The sequence below is a fragment of the Rana temporaria genome, chromosome 8, assembly GCF_905171775.1.
Source record: "Rana temporaria chromosome 8, aRanTem1.1, whole genome shotgun sequence".
NCBI classification, from domain to species: Eukaryota; Metazoa; Chordata; class Amphibia; order Anura; family Ranidae; genus Rana; species Rana temporaria.
This window is the reverse complement of record NC_053496.1, coordinates 85,762,120-85,786,339: the sequence shown is the minus strand read 5'-3', so window position 1 is coordinate 85,786,339 and position 24,220 is coordinate 85,762,120. Positions and strand designations below refer to the sequence as shown.

The following is a 24,220-nucleotide window of genomic DNA, read 5'->3' as shown; positions in this document are numbered from 1 at the left end:
TCTACTCTTATGGTGCATGAATCAGTACGCATCGGCACTTTAGTGATCTCTGGAAACTATTACAAGAGTTTACAAAACAGTTATAAGAACACACTGCGGCATATACGGTAAGTACCAGAGAAAGAACATATGCTTATGTCCTTTGCACGTGGTATTATGGATGGGTTTCCATAGCCCCTTCCTAAACTGCAGGGACCTTGTGTGAATAAGATATTCATTCTTCGGAGGACCAATATGTTCACTGAGCATCATGTATCTGGCTGGAGGTCCTGTAAATCTGGAACTACATTTAAAATCTGAAACAGAAATACATAGCCTTGGTAAGACTGAGCAGTTGTAAGCACATCTGCAAGTCTTATGTGAAACAACAATATGCTAGAAAAGCCACTTCAACTTTACCACTAACTTTCCATTAAAAATTGCTTTTAATCGGCAAACTGCCTGTGTCTTTTGCTCAGATGGAAAATTTATTACGGACCATATAAAACAATTGACATTTTAGGGGTACAAAACACATTAGAAAAAAAAACTCGCCTGGAGATTCAATATTGCACATCATAATACCACTATTGGAGTTTCAGCCAACTCTCACCCACTGAACATGTTGCATTGAAAGAGTTATACACACAAATAAGAATAACATTTTAAAACTGAAAGAGCTTTTTTTTAAAAGCAGACATTTAAAAAAAATGAATGTTTGGTTACTGTTAGTAAGCAGTCAAAGGATCTCGAGAAATCACAAGGTATGAATTGAATATTCAGTATGAAAACAATACGGAATGCTGGGATTCACATTTACTGTTCACATGTTCCATAATATCATGGCAACTCTGGCTCTGTATTGACTCTAGCCTGTGGCAGTCATTAACTTGAATGTTAACGTATACATAAACCCTCACCTTGTAAAACAACCCATTCAGTTTAAAATAGAAAAGAAAGGCAAAAAATCAATTGTGTAAACCCTCTGCTCTCAGCTGCATAAAGAACTCAGACAGCTGCGAGGAGGGGAAACAGCAACACACTGATCTTCCCAGTGAATGGCTGCGTGGGGTTTGGGGTGGCATGTCAGGACAAGTCTTATCATTGAGAGCAGGCCGAGTTCTTAGCACAGCTAGAGAACTGACCATAGTGTTCTCATATACCTAGTATGGTCAGTTTTTAATATAAAAGCAGAGGGACAGGCAGGAACATCAGGTATTTTACACAAAGAACATGATACTTTTTAAACACACCTATATGGTACATCAGGCACATATCTGGAATATAAAATATTGGGTTTACATATTCTTTAACATATCCTATCAAGGATTCTCTCTGTTAGCAGAACTGTACTGAAGCAGTGGTCTGTGGATGACACATGAACTCATGTTTTAAAGAATTAAGTATAGCGCGGATACTTAAATCCTTAAATACTTTTTAAAGTAATTTTACAATTACTCAGTAGTATTATGTAACCTGCAGCAGCTGTAGTACCTGTATGTAACCTACCTGGAACCATAAGTACAAACGCTGTAGTGTATACATGTGAGGTTGTTAGACATTGGACTTGAAAATAAAAGATGCTTTCTTATATTGTGTAAAATTCAAAACACAAGCTCTCAGAACACAAGCACAGACAACTGGTGATTGCCTTGTATGGCAAGAAAATTTCAACTGCTAGAACAGTTATGGTATGGGCGGGAGATATAACCTGTTGCAGGTGATTACACTCAAAGCTAGTCAATTCCTAACATTTCTCCCTAAGAATGGGCATCTCTTACCCTTAGATCTAAGTCAAGCTCATGGTCCACCATGGTTTTTGCTGACTTTTTTCTGCTTGCCTTAGGCTTGTTTACTCCATGTCCGTCAAGTTGCGTTACTGCACATGTAAACAGGACACCTAAAAACAGTTTTCTATGTGCCCTGTTTACACCATACAGTGGAGGAAAACATTTTTTCTTTGATCCCCTGCAGATTGTGTACATTCTCCGGCGAGTCCCCCTCCCCAAAGAGGCACATGTACAGTCATGCCAGTGAACATCTAAAATTTCTAAATGATTCAGAGAAGGATTGGGAGAAAGTGCTATTGTCAGATAAGACCAAAATTTTGCTCTTTGGCATTAACTCGACTCGCCCTGTTTGGAGGAAGATAAATGCTGACTATGACCCCAAGAACACCATCCATAAAGTCAAGCACAGAGATGGACATTATGCTTTAGGGCTGCTTCTCTGCTAAAGGTGCAGGCTGACTTTGCTGTATTGAGGGGCCAATGGACGGGGCCATGTATTGTAAAATCTTGGATAAGAACCTTCTTTCCACAGGCAGAACACTGAAGACATGTGCAAACCTGGTCACCAACTACAAGAAAGGTCTGCTTCCCAACAAGGGTTTCTCCACCAAGTACTAAGTTATGATTTGCTTGGGGATCAAATACTTCTTTTACTCACTGAACTGCAACCCAATTTATAACATTTGTATTGCATGTTTTTTTCTGGATTTTTGGTTGATATTACCGTATTTATCGGCGTATACCGCGCACTTTTTTGCCCTGAAAATCAGGGGAAAATCGTGGGTGCGCGGTATATGCCGATACCCGCGTCGAGTTTGAATACTGCGCCGACATATACCGAGCGCAGTACACTCCTGTATTGTCGGGCAGTCTCGGGTCCTCTCACGCTGACGTCCTGGACGTACAGGACGTTAGCGCGAGAGTTGCCGAGCCTGCCCGACGATACACGAGTGTACTGCGCTCTGTATATGTCGGCGCAGTATTCAAATCCGGCGCGGGAAACGAGCGGAGAGGATGCCGCAGAAGGACGCCGGACCCGACGAAGAGGACACCCGAAGCCGCAGACGGACGCCGCACCCGACGAGGCCGCCGATGGACGCCGCGCAAGACACCAAAACTAAGTACAAAAAAAATGTTTTCCACAGGAATTCGGGGGAAACTTTAGGGGTGCGCGCTATACACGGGAGCGCGCTATACCCAGATAAATACGGTATGTCTCTATCATTTAAAATACAAATACGATAAAAAGTATAGACCCTTCATTTCTTTGTAAGTGGGCAGACTTACGAAATCTGCAGGGAATCAAAAAAAAAAAAAATGTTCCCCACAGTACATATGCAAGGTGTGCAGAACAACAGATCAACGGACATGGTGGAAACAAGCCTTCATGACAAAGGCATAATTGTGTTTTATTAAACATTAATATAAAAACCTAGAGAGGTGAAAAGGTATTACTGGCAAGATGATATACGGTAGAAGGTAAAAAATCTTACTGTATGAGATCGGTCTATATACAGTACTTAGCACCAGTTTCTCAATTTATCTGCATTAGAAAAAGTAAAAGGAAGAAGGTGAATGATTGTTATGAGCAACATCAAAGTTTTCATATAACTCTCTGAAATGTTATGTCTGAGCTGCACAAACCCTCTCTGCCATGGGGTCTAGAAAATGTACCCCGACTACTAGTATCTTCTGCCCAGAGCCAGTCAGTAAAGCAGTGGTAGGGGAGGAGGGGTCACCTACAGCACAGGCAAGTAGACATTTCGCTCTGCGCTGGATGGCTCAGGCAATTTTTCTGTGATCCACCATGTGCAACAAATCCTGTTTTTAATAAAATAATTGATGTATAATTTTCATACATAATCCCCTGTGTGTCAATGTATCTAGAGCCTTGGCATAAAAGCTACATTGTTCCTACATTTTGGAATTAGATATACAGGCCTATATTGATTAAGGCTGGTCATACATTATACAATTTTCCTTTCCATTTTCCAAAATCATATACAAGATAAAACCTAAACAATTTCAATTTGTATGCAATCAGGCAGGCCCATGTACTACATAGTTGAAAGTAAATCTAAAGAGAATTGAAGAAAATTGTATAACGTATATCCAGCCTGACAGACAACAAACACAGTACACTTAAATGAAAAGAATATGCATTGATTTGAATTCCAAGCACTTTTTTTATGTGCTGGATAGACTGGAGAAAGGGTTAAATCACTTGACAGTTTTTTTTATTGCCATCTCCATTCAAAACTTGAGTGAAGAGTAAAACCCTTATAGCCATCTTTGTCCCCCTTGGAAACAGGTGAACAAGACAAAAAGAAAGAGGGAAATTCCCCAATACAGAAACGCAGCGTAAGGTGGTTACAACCCATTTCAGGTTTTTATTGCTCCTTTCATTCACACTGTGGATATTTCCTACCATTTCTTGACACAACAAAAGTAAGGAGAATAGGGACACAGACAAGAAATTCCTGACAAAGGTTTGAATCCTCCTACACTTTAAAGCAGTTTTAAACTAAACAGCAAACCTTCATTATATTGCAGCTTACCAAGTCTTAAAGGTGATGGCTGCATCAGTGTTCCGTTTTTCAATTTTCATGTGGTGATCCAGCCAGTAGGTCGTGTTGTTTTTCAACAAAAATGTTGAACATTTTTTTGTGGTTACGGAGATGAGATAGACCATTGAACACTGGTAGGGGTGCTTAAGGTAGAAGAATAGCCAAAGCTATGCGTCTCCTATGGATCACAGGTGTAGTTCCTTTAGCTTTCAGCTGACAGTGGGATAAAGCCCGCTGTCGGCGGATATCCCTCAGCTGGTCCAGGCTCAGGAAAGATCCCGACTTTAAAGTTGGGATCCACCCAGATGCCTGGATTGGCAGCCGGCTCAACAACTCAGCAAATTGCTGGGAAACTGATCTAGCCACTCCTGGCCCCTTTACAGCTCTGCACTCAAGTAAGCGCAGGAGGGGGAAGGGGCAGAGCAGAGAGCCAATAAGCGACAGTCACCGGTGTTTAATTGCTCAGTTCTTAGTCTTAGAGAATGCAGGTGACAGCTGCAGCTGGGATCTGTGCTGCAGTCATCTAGGGGAGTATGCTTGTTTATTTTTTAAAAACACACTTCTCTTTTAAAATGATCAGTTTTTATGTAAAACCTCTATCTCAAAAGGAAAGAAACGGTTTGCTGTAACTCATTATAAAGTATTAGCTAGAGTCAGCTTCCATTTGTTACTCTATTTAAATCTGCTAGTATTTCTACCCATGCACCTTCATCCAGAGTGATGTCTGTAGAATACAAGTGTCTTATTGGCCAGATCACCAGGAGAAAACAGAGGGTAAAAAGACAAAAAAAGAAAACCAACAGCCACTTCATCTCATTATTGGTGAGCTGCAATATATAAAACTTTTGGTTTTGTGTGTTGAATACCGCTTTAAGGCTACAAAGGGCTTCTTTTGTCTTTCTGTTAACAGCCGAACTGAAAAGGGTCAATGATTTGTTGGTGAACACTGTAGTGGAAATCTGTGTTATAAATGAATGTACCTTGTTACCCAACTACTTGAAGAAGCAACAGCACTTTAGTACTGCATTAATTTTATAAAAAGTGTTTCTGTTGCCCAATATTCAGCTGTAACAAATTAGATAATAGTGGTATAAACAGGGACATAAAGAACAGCCATCAAAATCCCTTCCATGACACTGAAGATAAACTCTTAGACAAAAAGAACAGGAAAGAAGAAGTAGTGTACCTGGACTTTTGCGGTACAATCATCTAGTATTAAACATATATTCAGGTTACAGGCTGTCATAACAGGCTGACAAGCCTCAAACTGTTTTTTTTTTTTCCTTTATGTTTTTCCAAGACTGTTTTTTTTTTTTTTTTTTTTTTAAAGTGTATTTTGTGCGTGTACTCGAGAGAGGAGCCGGACTGCAGGAGTTGGGAGTAGGCAGGCCTCCCCCAGAGGCAATCTGCCACCTTTCTCCATGCCCCGGGTGGCAATGGCGGGTGTGTGAGGGGATCCTCCCACACAGCCCGCCCTACCTGCTCCGCTTTGAAGCCCAACAGGGCAGAGGGACTCCCTATAAGGGAGTGAGAGGATTAGCCCGCTCAACCAGCCCCGTTAGTCCTTTGCCTCTCTTTAAGAGACCGCATGGTCAAAGTGCGTGTGTGTTTACCCAATTTCGAGTGCATGTGTAGGTGTGGTGGTTTTTGTGGGAGGGGGGTGGGCGTACTAAGCGCAGGCTTACCTCGCATAGCACACCCACCGGGAGCCGGGCTGAGACCACCAAACTCAATTCACATGTAGCCGAGACCGGGAACCGAACCCCTAGCTGCAGAGGTGAATGGCTTGTCAGCGCAGTGCCAATCGCGTTGAGCCACCGCAGCTCCCTCGACTGTTTTAAACAAAATATGGATTGCATATGTATGCATATGTATGTATGTGTATTCATACCTAAATGAATGTAACGTTAAAATCTCAAAAAACTTTAATACTCTAAACATATTGGGATGATGGTACACCCCCATGAGATTACATGGATTTCACTTCTAGTAGAGCTATAGGTAAAACTTTTTTTTTCCCATTTAGGATAGAACAAGGGAATTATAACCCCTGTCAGATTTTTTTTTCCATCTGTGTCCCATTGTGGAGATTTACCTTCACGTCCTGTCCCATAGCCAAACAAAAGCGAGAGGAAATCCCTGCAAAACAAGGGAACCTATTGGTACGCCCCAGGTCACCAGAACTAGTGTCCCCCCATTGGTAGATTTCCCCTCTATTCTTTCTCTGGGGACAACTCAGACATGACAAATAGGGTGAATCTCCCTAATGGGGGCACAGACACCAATAAAAACCTAATTGGTGTTGTAATCAATCTCTACTCTTTATACCTAAAATAAAGAAAGATAAATAATGGTCAAGTGGGGCACCCTTGGGGTGATTGTGGCAGGTGAGCAGAACTGGAAACCCAAGTGTAACATCTCAATGTCAAAGTCCCCAACAAATATAAAAACGTCAGTGAGTAATAGAACCCAGGGGGCATTAGAAATAATAATAATAATAATAATAATAATTAAAAAAAAAAGGAGTATAATACTGAGCTGTTCTTCAATAGCAAAGAATATGTTCAATTCTAGTTCCAAAAACATTACTTGGACACATTTCCTCAGCAAGCTTATTACTCGAAGTGTCACAGCCTTTCCACAATATTTCTCACGCAGAAAAAAACGGGGCAGACTGTTCTTACGAAATCTATGCTAACATCAACAATACACTGCAATTCAGCTTTAGTAATAAAAATACAGTAGATTTTTGGGATTTATAGGTGTTCCATAACAGACCTGCTTTACTGTGATAAAAGCTATCCAAATTATTCAGAAATAAAAGAGAACAGGAGTGCTTACTGGTTCTTCAATGTGCTTGGCAGGAGTGCCATGCTCTAGTAGTTATAGCCTTAAATTGGCTGCTTTCACTGTGCTGCTGTTTATTGGTATTCGCATTGCTTGTAACATACGCACTACAGAAACACTGGCATCATTCTATTACAGCTGTTACCTACCCTGCACTCAATCTCTGACACGTCTTTGGTCCTCTGTCCACTTTAACCAGTGTGGATCTAGCGTCTGAGTACCACAGAGTTTGGTTCAGACTGCAGTTTGACGAATGCCTGCTAGAGGATTTTGCACTTTCATTAATTAAAAGGAAAAATAAAAAAAAGTGCATCTTCTTTTAAAAACATCACTTAGTGTACCAAGTTAAGGTTCCGTTACAAAGGTTTATTGCATTAAATAACTTTTGTATATTAAATATGATCCTTGTAGTTGGAAAAAAAACTGCATTCAGTGTCCTCAAGAAACCAAATGCAAATATCTGTGTTTTCATTTTAATACTGACAAGAAAATATTTTCCATAGCCACTGTAGTCAATGTGCAATTTCCTAGGGATCCACAGATCATACTTATCCGTAGTGGTTTACAATACTAAGATACGATACACATGGTGTCCTTCTGTTCATTGGAGTGGTTTCATGTAGTCTTAAGTGTTTAGGTTTTTGATGCAGGGCTATTCTTTTCACCCTCTTTGTAGTCCTTCATTAGTGATGCAAATACCTACAATACAGGAAGCAGAAAAGGAAAAATGATATTGTATTATTGTTAATTCCAGTATGTACCGTATATTCTTGTTATTTCTTGCACAATTCAATTTCACCGCATGGCTTCCATAGCTTTTCTTAGAGACGTGACTAACTTTTTCTATAACTAAGGCCCCATTCACACCTGAGCGTTTTGTCGCCTGAAGCGCGACGCTCCAAAACGCTAGAGGGGAAAAAATACATTATTCTCTATGGAGATGGTTCACATCTCCACTCCAAAACGCCTGACGCCGAAACAAGTTCCGGACCCTTTTTTGTCGCGCGGTTTGGGCGTTTTTGAGCGTTTGCATTTCCCATAGAAAGTAATGGAAACGCTCGATTCGATCGTCTAGCGCGACAACGAGTGTTTCCTATGGGCGTTTTGTCGCTTTAATCAATAGAACATTTTACCCAGGCAGAAGATAAAAAAATCTACAAACATAGCAACAAGTAATGAAAAGATGATCATTTTTCCTATTGGCTAAAATAAAAAACGTCGAAGTTCAAAAACGTCGGACGACGCTGTATGCAAACGCGTGAATATGCGCGACAAAACCCCGGAAAAAATGACCAAAAAACGCTACGCTCAGGTGTGAATGCAGCCTGAATGTTGAAGCTCTTCACAGGTTTGAGATCTAGCGACTGTCAGCTTTTTATCAGAGGCCGTACTCCAGTTTCCTAACTAAAAAGGTTTTGCAAAGAAGTATGCTTCAAATCGTTGTCTTACTGCATGATACATTTTTACCAAACACCGCCCAAGGGGTATGGCATGACATAAAAGTGGTAATATTTATAGTTCATTATTCCTCACAGGCTGTGTAAATCTACTACTTTATCATACAGTTACATTTCTACTACCATGCTTGATTAAAGGCATTAAGCACTTTTCCTCCATTATTAGAAACGTTCTTGCGACAAAAGGCAGAGTTGCCAAGTAGACAGCCCAACACAGTGTAAGTCAATTTGAAAGTACAGTGAGTGTGTAACTTTATCCTCCTGCATGAGAAATGTGTAATAATTATCAGCCTTGATTTTATGTGTATTTTTGTACAATAAAAATGAAAGGTTTTCTTTTTATAGAATATACAGTTTGTTTTAGAAATGTTGGTATACATTGATGGCCAAAAAGTCCCACCAAAAAAATATAGTTCCCACTTTTTCGGGTATAGGCATGGACGACTTAGGAGGTCCGCTTACCAAATATCCACTGCAGAATGTGGACGACAGAGAGAGAGGGAATTAAAGTTTCTGCCTGTTTAGGTTTTTAACTTGTTTTTTTTTTTTTTTTTTAAGGGCTGTTGAGCTTCTGGTGCCTTCTTGATGATTTACTAAGGCCACTGTGACTCTACTCTGACTGGGTGACCTTGTAGAAGGGTGGTCCAAGGTTGTTGAGATGGACAATCTAATGGTTCCCAGGTTCAGTATGTTGGAGAGTTTTGAGTCTTGCAGGGAACACATCCCCTGGACAGTCAGGAGGTTGTAAACTTTTCTTCAGCCTATAATGCTCGCATCTGTCGTTGCCACTTTCCAAGTTCTGCGAAAGGAAAGACTTCCCCAATTCCAGGGCAAAATTGGAGATCCACCACACAAGGAGGATTTTTGTTTGGCTGGGAAGAGGTATTGGGCGATCCAGGGATTGGATCTGCTTTATTCAGAATTCCACAAGATGTGTGCTTGAAAAAGTCTAGAGTGAAACTAGGCAAAGGGAATGGCTTTGAAGGAGGCCACCATTAGCCTGGAATCCTTTAAGCAGGATCAAATTGAGGGTTGTCTTTGTGACACAAGGGTCTGAGAGCTGGACCTAAGGGAGGCAATGTTCTCCTGCGTGAGGAAGATTCTGGCATGGGCTATGTCCAAGATTGGACGAATGTACTCCAAAGGGTGCGAGGACCATCGGCTCCGGCTGCTATCAAAGTCAGTGACGAGGGAACAGGGGCAGAGCCATGCTCCACTGTCTGTGTCTACAGACGCAGACAGGAAGAAAGCGGCTTTATACGGGGGACACTCACCGGAGGGGAGGAGCCAGATTCGCTAACGGGGGACCCAAGAAAGGGGGGGTTCTGGGCTGCTCTGTGCAATTTGTACACAGAGCGGGCAAGTAAAAATAAATTTGTTAAAAAAAATATATATATTTTACAACCACTCTATTCAGCCAAGGGTTTGCAGGAACTGAATAGTTATTTTACACGTTGGCAGACAATGTCCTGGCTTAGGAGTCTTGTAATAGAAGGTCTTCAATGTAATGTAACTTGTGACATGAATGCCCTGGGTTTATAGAGGAGCCAAAGTAGGGCAAACATTTGAGGTGCAGAGGAGAACATGAAAGGCCGCACCATGAACTGGAAGTGCTGGTCCTTCACAGAAAAACGCAGAAAACGATGGTGCAGTGGAAAAATGAGAATAAGGAGATTGGCATTTTGTATTTCTACTGATGCAAAAAAAAATAATCTGTTTGTTTGAGGAAAGCAATGACAAATTTTGTAGATTTCATCAGGAATTATGGTACATCAAGAAATTTTAAGTCCAGTATTAGGTGGATGCCCCCATTTGGATTTTGGGAATGTTAAAAGGTTTGAAGAGAAACCTTAAAAACATTATTCGCAAACTGATACAATCACCACTTATGCTGGAAGTTTTGGTCTAAAGCTGGCACAATGGAAGGTAAATAGCAAAAAGGGAGCACTTTGTACCTGTTTGAAATGACCCAGAGGCCCAGGGCTTCTCAGATTTAGAGTGGCGAGGGGGGTTTCTGAGAATGCTTTGTGGGTCAGGGCTTGCAATGAAAGGAGGCATGTTAAGCCTTGGGTTTTGAGGTCGACACCCAGGTGGAAGTACTGATATCTTTGAACAGAGTTGAAAACTGAAGGAGTAAGGCACTTGGACTTCTTCATTATGTGTAGGACTTCTTCATTATGTGTAGGTGTATCTTTCCCACAATTAAGTTGATCAAGTTGTCAAGGGATTTCCCGATGAGTTGATCATCCTCGAATAACATGCAGAGAAGAAGTTTCTTACAAGCATGTTCAGCAGACCAAGCTTTTAGCCACAAAATTGAGTGTAAATAATAAGTGGGATTCTATAGAATTGGTGAATTACAATGTCAAGAGCATCAGCACAACAAAAAGGCTGAAAGCATCAGCTGTGATTGTTCAAAAAGAGCAGGGTCTTCAAGACACATCCTAATCCTTGTTCATATGTCTCAACCAGTTGGGATAGCCTGGCAAATAGACATGGCAGACATTGCCAACTGGAAAGTTGGACATTCAAGAGCAACTATGGCCTTTAAGAGGGCTTTAAAAATCCCATCAACAGAATCCCTATGGAAGGAAACATCCTCATCAAAAGGAACAGTGAAGGTTTTTTTTTTAAGAGAACTGAATTGTTAGAATCCACCATCAGAATAGACCATTTATTTTAAAATCCATGGGATAAATATCATCAAAAAGCTTGGGAGGCGAATAAAACTTCCCGGGACTTAGCTAGTCCTTATAAGTGCTCAATCTGTGTCTGTATATGAAAATCCTTTTTAGATTTAGCCAATCACTTTGTTCCATAGGTGTCTGTTTAGATTAGATCAGTTTGGTATGTCCACCTTTTCTTAACATTTTACAAATGCACCGGCCCCCACCCAACCCCTTCTCCCCTACGATCCCCCGTTATGAACGTGATTGGGGATCTTTTCCACCTGGTTGCTGCCAAAATCTAAAGAAAACACGGCTCCGCCCACCCGGCTGCATTATTCATTCACAGTGTTCTGTGAATAAATGGTCTACAACTACCAACAACCTTGCAGCTGTCAGCTTGTAGTTTTCAATGAACTACCACAGTAATGTTGAGCACTAGATGTGGTAGCTGCATTTTAGTTGTTTTTTTTGGTTTTTCCCTGTTTTTACCTGTTGATCTGCACAGTAACATGCTTCCTGTATTATAGTGTCTGCACACTGCATGAAGGAGCTACAGACAGACCTTCAGATCGCAGCATTTTTAATCTGAGGGGAGGAGACAGTTATATGTACTAGCAGATTTAGATACACTAAAAAATGTGAAGCCAAACTCCAACTGACACTTTTTTGTTCCTTTTAGGACAAAGGTTTTTAATTAATAAATAAAAGCTGATCATTGCAAGCACCCCATCAGTGTTAAATGGATCATCTCAAACCTCTAAATGCAATATCTGCAGGACAGCCTGTTCGGTTGAACAACAGACTTGCTGGCTAGATCACCAAGTGAAAAGAAAATTAATGCAGCCATCACATCTAAGAACTGGCAAGTTGCAATATAATAAAAGTTTGCTATTGGGTTTAATACCACTTTAAGCTTCAGGGGAAGGAAAACAGGGTCAAAGATTTTGGGCTCTGGAAACAAAAGGTTCCAGAAGTGCCTAAAGTTTTCAAAAAAAGCCAGACATAATGCCAGAGAAATTTGCTTGTGTAACACAGACTACATAAAGTGTGTCTGAAAGGAAGTCAGAATCAGATGAGGGTAGTGGTGTCAACATAGAACATTTCCAAGAAAAAGGGAACAGATATAAAACCTGTGTGGTGTTCTGGGATTCCTGTAGACCGTCAGCAGAACATGCTATTCTGGCCTTTAGTCCCAAGCTCCCTTGTGTCAGTTAACGGTCACTGCTACCTAGGGGATCCCCACTGGGGTACTAAATCCAGGTGTTTTTAAAAGAAAGATTTGTTTGTGTCTGGAGAAGGAGCTGCTATAACTCAGGCACTGATGGAGTTCCTGTGGCTGTGTCTCTGTAGAAGATGGCTATTGTATCATCATACTACGTGCATTCTCAGTGGAACAGGCAGATGGAAACCGGTCAATTGTGAGGCGTGACACCACCTTATCTTCTGAGACCAGTCCAGATGAGGGGGAAAGAATTGCCAATTTTAAAGTTTCTTGTGTTAGTTACAAAATAGCAGGGATTGCCACAATTTACAAGTAAAGGATTCCAAATCCTCTGCTTACTAAAGAACATAGTGTGCTATGACCTGCAGATAATGTTGTGAAAAGCCAGGAACTGGAGTACATACACAGGGAAACGCTGTTATATCTTAACCCTATTACGGTCCTGGCTTTGTCCATCACTGTGAGCAAACCACTAAAGGGAGCTTAAGAACAACAGAAATGGTCCATGGCCCTGGACCTGTATAGCACCCTGCAGCTAACTTCACACGCAAGGGCGAAAAACAGAATCCAGTGGCTGGTCCCACTGAGCCGAGTCCCAGTATGGTCTCAGAGGAACAAACCAAGGATAACCGATCCAGAAACTGCTAGGTATCGCAAGCCAATAAGCTTATAGATGTTAATAGAATATTCAGATGAAAATGTTTAAATGGTTTAAAAAAATAAATAAATACTTCTCTGTAGAACATTCCTATCCTCTAAGGACATTAGAAAAAAACAAACCTTGTGGAGAGGGTGAGATTATATGCGTCTGCTCTATGAATGGTCCTAGCAAAACTTTTTGCCAGTGTACAATCACCTGAAGGTTGCAGCATAACCCATGGTCCAAGAATACATGTCCTGCACGATTAAAATAATATATACTTTCTTATTTTAATAAAGCAATTGTATCCAACAATTACAGTATTATGGAATGTTGTCACCTTCCGGCTTAAAGCGGAACTTCAGTAATGGTTTCATCATTCCATCTATTAAATCCTCTGCCCTTCTTGTTTTAACTGGACAGAAAACCTTTTTTTCTGCCAGTAAGTACCTTACACAGCCCACTTCCTGTTTCTTGTCAAGTAAAAAGCCTAGGCTTATGACATCATGCACAGCTCTCTCTCACTGAGAGTTTGCCAGGAAGGGAGGGGGGATGAGACAGAGGGCCAATCAGAGCTGCAGAGCTGGAGGTGTGCCTCTGTAGGTCTGTGTAAATCCAGGAAGGGAACAGGCAGCAGCTTCAGCTGCCCACAGTTAAAACAAAGAAGACGTTTATTAACGTATCCTCAGCATGGGGCATCACGATTAGGAAAGGCTCCCATGGCCCTGTCCTTGCCGACACTCCCTCCTCTCCCCTACAGCAGCAGCTCAACCGACACAGGGGAAATGGGATCACTTGCCCGAACTGCATTAAATTGTAAGTACACACATTTTTTTTTAAATACAGGTTAGGTAGGAGTGGGGGAGAGAACATTTTTAAGACGTTAGTTGGGCTTTTCTTCCACTTTAAAGGATTTCCACTCACCTGTGTCCATTTCTTATTACTGTTTTGCATCTGAATGGCTGCTATACAGATAAAGAGCTTCTCAGATGTAATGTCTTCAGGCAGTTTAGTCAGAAACTGTGCTATGTGAATAAAGTCCATCTGCAAGAGAATATCTTCATAAAGTCGCAGGATTCCCAGAGCTGTCCTAAACAAGAATTCTTCTCCATCCCTGCAGAACACATCCCACACGCGACAGGCAAGATCAAGTGGCAGCGACTTGCTGTATAGTGTGAATATCCTGTTGGGAAAACATTCAAGGAAAGTTTTTCCACAAGGAAATCAAGAATGGAAATACTGAGAACATGATTAGCCAACATTCTAAGAATACTTTTAAGACAATAAACATACCAGTCTATCAGGTAAAGGTCTGGTGTAAGACCATAGGAATTGAAGTGTAGGAAAAGCTTGGGGAGATTCTCTTCAAAGAAAACTTCAAAAGCTGCAAAATATTTTAGCATCTAGAAAGGAAAGACAGAATAATAAGTAAGCATATTGCTCTTGGGAGAGCTGTCTGAAAAAATAGAAGCAATGACGGAGATATCTTTAATCCTGTGTCAAGATATAAACTAATGCCCATGTTATGATGTATTTTTCAGTTTTAGTGCTCCAATCTAACTCACATACACCTCTAGATGTACTTTACAACTAAACACAGGAATACAACTGTAAATATAAAATTAGTGGATCAGTAATTGTCTTTGTAATTATATCTGTTAAAATCAGACACATTTACTTTTATAGAAAAAGCATTCTGGAAAAAATGTCGAGCTGCAATTAATTATGTCAATAGCACACCAATGCCAGTAAAGTTTTATTAAAAAGAATGATGTACAAAAAAAAAACAACCAATAGGGGAGCCTCTTGTGACTGTCAAAGTTATGTGGACTAGCTTTTCCTCCATCAAAGTTACAGTATTACAGTGTTAAAGTGAACATGTGCCCAGACTATGCACTTTAATGTATTTATATATTCTAAACTTTTCAAAAAGGGGAAGCAATCAAAACTAAAATTGTAATATTCCTTCAAATTTCAGCAGCGCTATAAAGCTTTAAATTGTTGCATAAAAAAAAGTAGTGATCTGTAAATACAAATGAGACCAAAGTTCAAAACTTTGCATGTAGCAGTTCATGAGTGATTCATCAGCTGTGTTGAACGTTCGATCATTATCACATCTAGTGCTTAAACTCCCTATAGGAATTGCACTCACCAGATTCCAGATGAATCAAAGGCTCAGTATATGTGTGAGGTGGCTGGGATCACTGACAAACGAACATCCGTCCTATTGATAAAGACTGATTCACGAAACGCATCTAGGTGTACTACACGGCTTGCTACATTGGTCATCGGCTCTGGTTTCTTCCCGGGAACCACCACGGACAATCACAGCTCTCCGACAGGTGGCGAGACCAACAGAACCGAATGTACCGTGCTTATTGGAATGTACCATTTTATTGGATGCTTTTTTTCAAACATTTGTTAGTAAGTTTAATGTATTAAGGGAAGGGGGTCTTTTAGATAAATAAAAGCTTTATATTTTTACACTATGAGGCTTCCTTTTCCCTTTCTTTGCCCGAGTATAATGAAAACTCTCAGCTGATTGGATCCTGGTGAATTAGAGGACGCAAGTGTCTGTTTTCTGAGGGTCGGGCGATGTTCGTTTGTCAGTGATCCCAGCCACCTCACACATATACAGAGGCTTTGATTGATCTGGAATCTGTAAAGTTTTGTTTTGAACTTCGGTCTCATTTGGATTTACAGATCACTACTTTTTTTATGCCAAAATTTAAAGCTTATAGCACTGCTGAAGTTTGAAGGACTATTATAATTTTAGTTTTGATTGCTTCCCCTTTTTGTAATGTTGGTTTATACTATAGAAGCTGCTCTCTTATTCCACTAGTATATTTTCCTAAGCACTGGATAAGCGATCTTTGAGATCTTCTGCGATGTTATATATTCTAAGCACTTGAAAATTCACAACACTGACTGCAGAACTACAGCACTCATAAGTGACCAGAGCAGGTTGCTGGTGATTTAGAATTGTATTTTTTCTCTCGAGTTCAAGCATTTTTGCATGCGTATGAAACTTTAGGTGTTTGTTCCCTGTCCCGAGTAAGGGGAGGAGAGCAGTTCCGCAAAAACTATGTATGTCACACCAACACACTTTTTTAGATGTGGAAATCTATGCCAACCTAATGGAAGTTTAGAGTCATCCTCGTATAAAAAGCCATCCACAGAAAATACGATCCTACATGCAACCAATTCACACTCCATTTTTATCATCTCCAGTATTCTGTACAATCAAAATCTAAGGATCAAACAGAATTGTGCAGAAGAAGATTTTGTGAGGGAAACTAGGGCCCTCCAATCGCATCTGATGAATAGAGGAGACAAAAAAAAAATGTCTTAGGAAAGCCTAAACAAAGATCGAGCTAGCCTAATCCATAAGTCTAAAAGGAAATCTAGCCTTCAAGCGATTACAGTAATCATGCATTATTCAGGGCAGCACAAGAAAGTTCAAGATATTCTTAGTAAATACCGGTACTTGCTTTTAGTGGATGATGTGGTCTCGATGTATGTCAATCAACAGCCAGAAATACTATTTAGGAGAGCTATAGCCATTAGGGAGTCATACAAAAAGGGGGTAGATCCTCTTCAAGGGGTGTTAGTACCTCTCCCTGTGGCAAAAGCAATTTTTGCCAGGACATACTGCATGATTGGCAGGTTGCTTAGCCCATTTGAGACCATGTACCATTGATTTGCAAAAAGACACTAGACAGCCCTATAAGCCGCAACTTTGATCTCTCTCAGATGTTTTTTTTATTTTGGAAAATGTACACCTCCATGAATGTGGGGGAATCCTTCAAGCCACTAAATTTCCAGGTTTGAATGAAGCCATTAGTTTCAACCATTGAAAAACAAACCCCTGCTGTCTCTCTTATGAAATTTGCAGTCTTCCATTTAAATGAGGAATTGAACAGGTTTGGTGATGGGCATCCTTCTGCTGGTACCTGTATTTATGTATGTAATCAATGCAGTTTCATGTTAAGAACCAGTAGAGACTTATTTATAATTGTTAATACTGTCTGTATTTGCAGGTTTCTAGTAATTGAACCATTTCTGCACACTCAGGGTCCTTATTGGTGAGTAAGAGGCTGAACAGATACCCAGGTCACCCACGGCTAATGGGTTGTTGCCATCAGTAGCAGGAAATTCTCTGCTCCATGGTGACTTCACCCCGACCAGTGGTTGCCCTATTTGGGTGACTTTTGCGTGTGCTTTTCCATCTGGTTCCTTCTACTTTAAATGTTTCCCTATCCATCTGCACAGGCTGTCCCTGCTTGGGTTGGCCTCTCCATGTGGGGATTTGTGTTACAGCAGGACCTATGATGGAATTTGCCATTGTCGAGTGTTCTCGCTGCATTTTCCTTTAGAGGTGCATGGTGTCCCTGCCACAGCTTTTTATTAGGGATAACCTTCACCTTTGGCATTTGTCTGTGGCGGTGGTGTGCATGTGGCATGATGCGGGGATCTGGGATGGAGCTGCGCATGTGTTGAACCTCCTGAAGTAGGGATGGTTTTTCACTCTTGCTTGTAAGTTCATCCTTTAAATGTGTGAGCAACAAACACAATGTGTCTGGATGAACCATTATTCTTTAGAATTATTTGTTTTTGAAGTATTGTTCAGGGCCTATATTTCTACAAGTAATACCTACATTGCTGTTCAGCCTTGTGAGGTTCACCAAATTGCTCATCAAGCTGCATTTAAGGTATCCCACTAGGAGTGTAATGTTGAACATGACCTACTGATAGGATTTATTTGTTAAAATGTGGAATTATTCCTTGTACTCTTCCTGTATCCTACAAATACCACCTGGGACTCTGGTGTGTGTAGAATCGGATGGGCGGATTTATGGATACCTGTAGTTCTATTTTTTGTTTGTGCATATATATTTACTGGTGAGATCCCTTTCGCCAAATTTAATTCATTATAACTTTTTTTAATTCTATAATAAAATATATGATTTGTTGATTTTCTCTGTTTTTGACACAACTTGTATGTTAGTGTAAATTCTCCTGAGGAAGCCGTATTTGAAGGCAAAACATGTAAACATGACCACATCAAGCAATTGTGGCACGAATTAAAGTGTTGTATGATTTGAGGATGATTTTATTAACTGATATGGTTTTATGGATTTTTTTAAAGATACGAATAAACAAAATTCAATTTTTATATGCCCTTTGGCTGGCACCTAAATTGTGAGTCCGCAATTGGGCTGTGATGCCCCTGGTTCCTTCACGTGTTGCACGTTTACAGGCATTCCCAATTAAGTAAAGGGGGCCAAAAATGCTTGATTACACTCCAAAATTGCTCATGTTTTGCTTTCAGCGTGCTACAATCGACTGGGTGTTAAAACGTCAACAGGTACAATTACAAACAATGGGATTCTGCATGTTGAGCAGTCAATCCTAGTCAAGCTTTGGAAAACCCTACAAAACGCCCAAATGTGCATGAACACGTATTCTCTGTTGAGAGAAACATCTTGGTAGCATGCCAGTCTTCTAATATTACCAAACATCAGATGTTTTTAAGCTATTAAAAAAACCCACTGAAGACTCTTTAGGCATGGGTGCTCAACCTGTGGCTCTCCAGCTGTTGCGGAACTACAATTCCCATGAGGCATTGCAAGCCGCTGACAGGTACAAGCATGTCTCCCAAAGGCTGAGGCATTATGGGAATTGTAGTTTTGCAACAGCTGGAGAGCCACAGGTTGAGCACCCATGCTTTAGAGCATCCTCTCTCAAACTTTGTCCCCTGGAGGAAGCAGTTTTTTTTATTTTTCCCTCAGGTCTTAGGAAACCCCTGTTAAAAATAATTATACCTATTGTTTGTTGTACCTTAACCACTTGCCGACCAGTCTCTGCAGTTTTACTGCCGCAGCATGTGTGTAAACACACAAATCCCGGTTCTTCCAGGGGAGAAACGACGGATTATGTGTTCATCCAAAGTATGAACAGCGATCTGTCATTTCCCCTAGTCAGTCCCATCCCCCCTTCAGTTAGAACACAGAGAGGGAACACAGTTAACCCCTTGATTGCCCCCTAGTGTTAACCCCCTCCCTGCCAGCGAAATTTTTACAGTAACAGTGCATTTTTATAGCACTGATCGCTGTAAAATTGTCAATGGTCCCAAAAATGTGTCGTCATTACTAGTAAAAAAAATAATAATAATAAAAATGCCATAATTCTATCCCGTATTTTCTAGACGCTATAACTTTTGTGCAAACCAATCAATATACGCTTATTGTGATTTTTTTACCAAAAATATGTAGAAAAATACAGATCGGCCAAAAATTGAGAAAACATTGACTTTAAAAAAATAAATAAATATGGGGATATTTATTTTAGCAAAAAGTACAAAATAGTGTTTTTTTTCCCCCCAAACTGTCGCTTTTGAAAGAGGGGAGTACTAGATGTATTAGCAGATTTTGATACTCTAACAAATTCAAATCAAACTCCAGCAAACACTATAAGTTACAGCAAAGAGTTTTTCTCATTGGGATAAAGGTTTTACATAAATAACAGCTAACCATTGTAAGCACTAGTCAGTGGTAAATGGTTTGTCTCAACCCTGCAACTACTACCATTGAACAACTTTCTCTGTTGAAAAATAACAGACTTACTAGCCAGATCACCAGGTGAGAATAAAAGAAAGCATAACAAAGCAAAACTAATCCAGCCATCACATCTAGAAATTGGTAAGTTGTAATACAATAAAATGTTTTCTTTTGGGTTCAACACCGATTTAATTACTTTACATACAGATAGCTGGTGAGGGCAGAACCCTGGCTGCAATGTGAAATAACATAGTGGTGTATTGCAGTGGTTCTCAACCCTGTCCTCAAGTACTCCCAACAGACCATGTTTGCAGGTTTTCCTTTATCTTGCACAGGTGCTTTAAATCGGAGTCAATGTCTTGGTATTTTGGACAGTTATTTTATCTAAGAGAAATTCGCAAAATATGGCCTGTTGGGGCCCTGTTGCCAACCATCAGTATTTTTTACTGGCAGCCAGTAAAAAACTGGCACTTTTCTCCTGCCAGCAACAGGAAAAGGTCGCCAGTAAAAAAAATATATATATTACACTTGGCTCACAGGCCAAGACCATCCAAGTGTCTGCTACAGTGTTTGTGTGGTGCCGGCGGGGGGTCTAGCAAAGGTGGTGCCTGAGCGTGTCGCATGATGTCATGGTGCAAGGGATCCGAGCGTATCGGCCAGAGCCTCATGTGTGGGATGGGAGCAAGACAGGCTGGGAGCAGGACTGTCAGTGACGAGTGGACTGAAGGGACCACCTGGCATGGAGAGACCGTCACTGTGACTCAGGAGGGGACATACTGTGTCAGTGAGGTGTCATCATTTCAAACTGGTAAGTTGGCAAGACTGTGTTGGAGGGAACTTGAGGACAGGCTTGAGAATCACTGGTGTATAGCACAGAGGAAATAACTACAGTATTTATGAGAGTCCGTAATTGGGCTGTGATGCCCCTGGTTCCTGGATTGGGCAGGGGTGTCATGCCGGCCGTCCCACCTTAATTCCTTTAAGGTATTTGCGGGCTAGGACACTTACTACAACACTTCATTCACCCCGTTATTTCTGGCCACTCTCCTCTTCTCGCTCCTTCTCCCCCCTCCGAGTGTAGCTTTAGATTGGAAGAGGAGAGCGGTCGCATAAAAACATCAGAGGAGAGCGATCACGTGACCAGCCGGAAAGAACACAGTATGTATGAGAAGGGACTGGCAGTGCTTTTTTTTTTAAACTTTACAGTATGCTGGCAGTGCTGTCCCAGGAGACTGGGGGGATCTCCTGGGAGTGCAAGGGGGCTGTGTAATGTAAAGAAGCTGTGTACTGTGCAGGGGGAAAATGCTGTGTAGTGTATAGGGGGGGGGGGGGGGGTTGGGCTACGTAATGTGCTGGGATATGTGTAATTTGCAGGGGGGGGGGGGGGGCTTTGGTCTGTGTAATGTTCAGGGGGGCTTTGGAGTATAAAAAGGGCTGTTGAAAGTTTTTTCTCTGAAACTTCCCTCTTAAAATTAGGGTGCGTGTTATACGCCGATTAAGACGATATATCTGTTCTCTGATATAAATGAGCCCCTTTTTAAGTAGGTGCTAGACTTCCACTCATTTATGGATCTTTTCTTTAACATTATGGAAATCACAACAGGATGAGCAGCAGAGGAGGAAGGTGGAAACACTCAAAACGCCCAGGTGGAAAGGAACAGAAATCTCAGTGTTGGAGTATCCAAGACATTTAAGAAGCAAATCGACTAAACTATCTCACTAAATTACATCCATATACAAAAAACAACTTTTGTGAGGAATAAGCTAGAAAATAAAAACGTATAAAAAAGCAGCACTGTATTTTACAAAACACAAACCAAGTTACGGTTTGCATTAATACACAAACTTACTAACAGTTCTAGAGTACATTTTATTTTGTCACAAAGGACAGTAAAATGCAGCGAGAGAACAGTCTATCTTGAAAGCATCCTAATAAACGGTTCTTTATGCCACTGCCAATGCAGGAAGCAAAAGTAATTCACTACGAATAAAGGCCATGTAAAGAGATATTGGTATGGCGTACCATGCTGTGATCTACCCGGAAGAAGGCCAGCTGGCACGGCTTATTCAGAAGATTTGCAAATGCGATGAATGCATCAGCTTCTTCCAAGTTCAGAATAAGGACTGCTGCAATGAAGGACATGCCTTGAACCTACAAGAGAAAAACAAACAAATGTAAGTGATTCATTTAGGACAGCATCTCAGTCAGTTTGCATGTAGAAGGCACACATTTAATTATCTAGAAATGTAAAAAAAAATAGGGAATATAGCAAAAATATTTACTTTTGCTAAAATGTTAATTCTGAGTTAGAAAACTCCTTCTATTCAGTGTATGCTGCCCCAGTAACCGTGGCTAGAGCTTTTTTTTTTTTACAACTTGGAGTATTCAAGAATGGGCATTACTGGCACTAAAAGACCACATTTCTGTTGTACAATGCATTACTATATCTCCCAGTTCTCCTTGTCAGAGAAGGAGGCGTTCGTAAATTTGTATCCCAGATCTCCCTTCTTTCTTTGTTTTGAAATTAAGCAAATTAAGGCTGGCAGAGTACATAACACTCAGCAAAATGTTTAAAAAAATAAAATAAAAAAATAACTTTCTACAAGTACATCTAGGCGCTATAACTTTTGTGCAAACCAATCTTTATATGCTTATTGCGATTTTTTTTTACCAAAAATATGTAGAAGAATACATATTGGCCTAAACTGAGAAGAAATAAAAAAAACATTGGGATATTTATTATAGCAAAAAGTAAAAAATATTGTGATTTTTTCAAAATTGTCAGTCTTTTTTTGTTTATTGCGCTAAACATAAAAAAAAAATATGCAGCGATGATCAAATACCACTGAAAGAAAGCTATATTTGTGGGGAAAAAAAGGACGTACATTTTGTTTGGGAGCCACGTCGGACAACCGCGCAATTGTTATTCAAAGCTTGACAGAGCTGAAAATTGGCCTGGGCAGGAAGGGGGTGAAAATGCCCAGTATTGAAGTGGGCCTTCAGTAATTTTTTTCAACTTTTCATCTATTAAATCTTTTGCCCTTGTTTTAACTTTGGATAGTTAAACATTTTGTTCTGCCAGTAAATACCTTATACAGCCCACTTCCTGCTTCTTGTCTGGTCATTAGCCTAGGCTTATGACATCATGCACAGCTCTCTCTTTCACTCTGCGAGAGCTTGCCAGGAATGGAGGGGGGATGAGTCATAAGACGGCCAATGACAGCTATGACAATGACAGCTACAGGGCTGCAGATGTGTTTGTGTAAATCCAGGAAGTGAACAGGCTTCAGCTGCCCACAGTCAAAATGGTTGCAGCCAGACTCAGTGGAGGGAGGTTTCTGCTGCATATTTGGCAAGTACAGACTCACACTATATATAAAATAATATGCAAAGTGGTTGGAGTGAAGCTTCAGAATGGCAAAGATGTTTTATTACAAATTATAACAGAACACAGTTCCTCTTTAATGACAGGCAATATACATCAGAGTGGATAAATCACTTACTAAAGTTAAAAGTAGCAAGTCATTCGTTTTCCTTTTGTAGTGTGAATCTCAAGTTTTTTTCCTCTTCAATTAGCTTAATGGAAAGAAGTCCCTTGGGCAGAGGTAGACAAATCATTGCCTGGTCGCTATGGTGATTGGTAAAAAATCTCCTCCATAGAGACAAGCACCCTGCAACATTGTCTGCAGGACATGGAAAAAGGTCTTAAGCACAGTATCAACACAATACTGATGCCGGGATCACAATTGTATTCTGACAGTGGGGGCTCCCACTTCCGGCTCCCACTTCCGGTATTTGCACCCACTTCCGGCCACACAGTCTGCGGGTAGACTGCAGGCAGGACGTCACCTCCTGTCCCCCCGTTGTGTTCTGGGAACACTCGGCTCCCAAAACACAGCGGAAGCCAATCAGCAGGCGCAGCGCGACTCGCGCATGCGCTGTAGGGAACCGGGCAGTGAAGCCAGAGCGCTTCACTTCCTGGTTCCCTCACCAAGGATGGCGGGGGGGTAGCAGAGTGACGAGCGATCGCTCGTCCTCTGCTGCGGACGGAGTCCGGGACAGGTAAGTGTGCCGATATTAAAAGTCAGCAGCTGCAGTATTTGTAGCTGCTGGCTTTTAATATTTGTTTTATTCAGCGGACATCCGCTTTAACAGCAGATGGCCGAATTTTGGTATGTGTGTACAGGGCTTTAGCTTTCCTTGCACTGTGTCATGTGGCTTCTGAGGAGAGTAAAAAAACAAAAAAAAAAAAAACCCCTATAAATATGGCAAATATGGAGTGCAAAGAAAAAAATAAAATAAGAAATTCACATATCGCTGCTGGGGTTAAATATTAGAGGTGCGCATCTTCACTGGTCCCACAATTCAATTATGATTATCTGGTCAACGATTCAATTCTGCAATACATCACAATTACTGCTGATGTTTTCCATCCAAAAAATAAATAAAAAATTCAAGCATTTAGAAGAACTCAATGTTTGATATTCT

General features: G+C 40.8%; 1 protein-coding gene across 2 annotated transcripts in view; it reads right to left on the bottom strand.

Annotated features, from left to right (window-relative positions):
• Positions 1-7,528: 7,528 nt before the first annotated feature.
• TBC1D12 (TBC1 domain family member 12) overlaps positions 7,529-24,220 on the bottom strand; it is a 132,033-nt gene continuing 115,341 nt past the window's right edge. For both annotated transcript variants that reach the window (XM_040362138.1, XM_040362139.1), the window contains 4 exons: positions 21,755-21,883; positions 14,465-14,574; positions 14,096-14,354; positions 7,529-7,882 (listed from right to left, as the gene is read on the bottom strand). In XM_040362138.1, the coding sequence (XP_040218072.1) occupies positions 7,817-7,882; positions 14,096-14,354; positions 14,465-14,574; positions 21,755-21,883 (564 nt within the window). In that variant the 3' untranslated portion in view covers positions 7,529-7,816. The remainder of the gene's footprint in view (positions 7,883-14,095; positions 14,355-14,464; positions 14,575-21,754; positions 21,884-24,220) is intronic.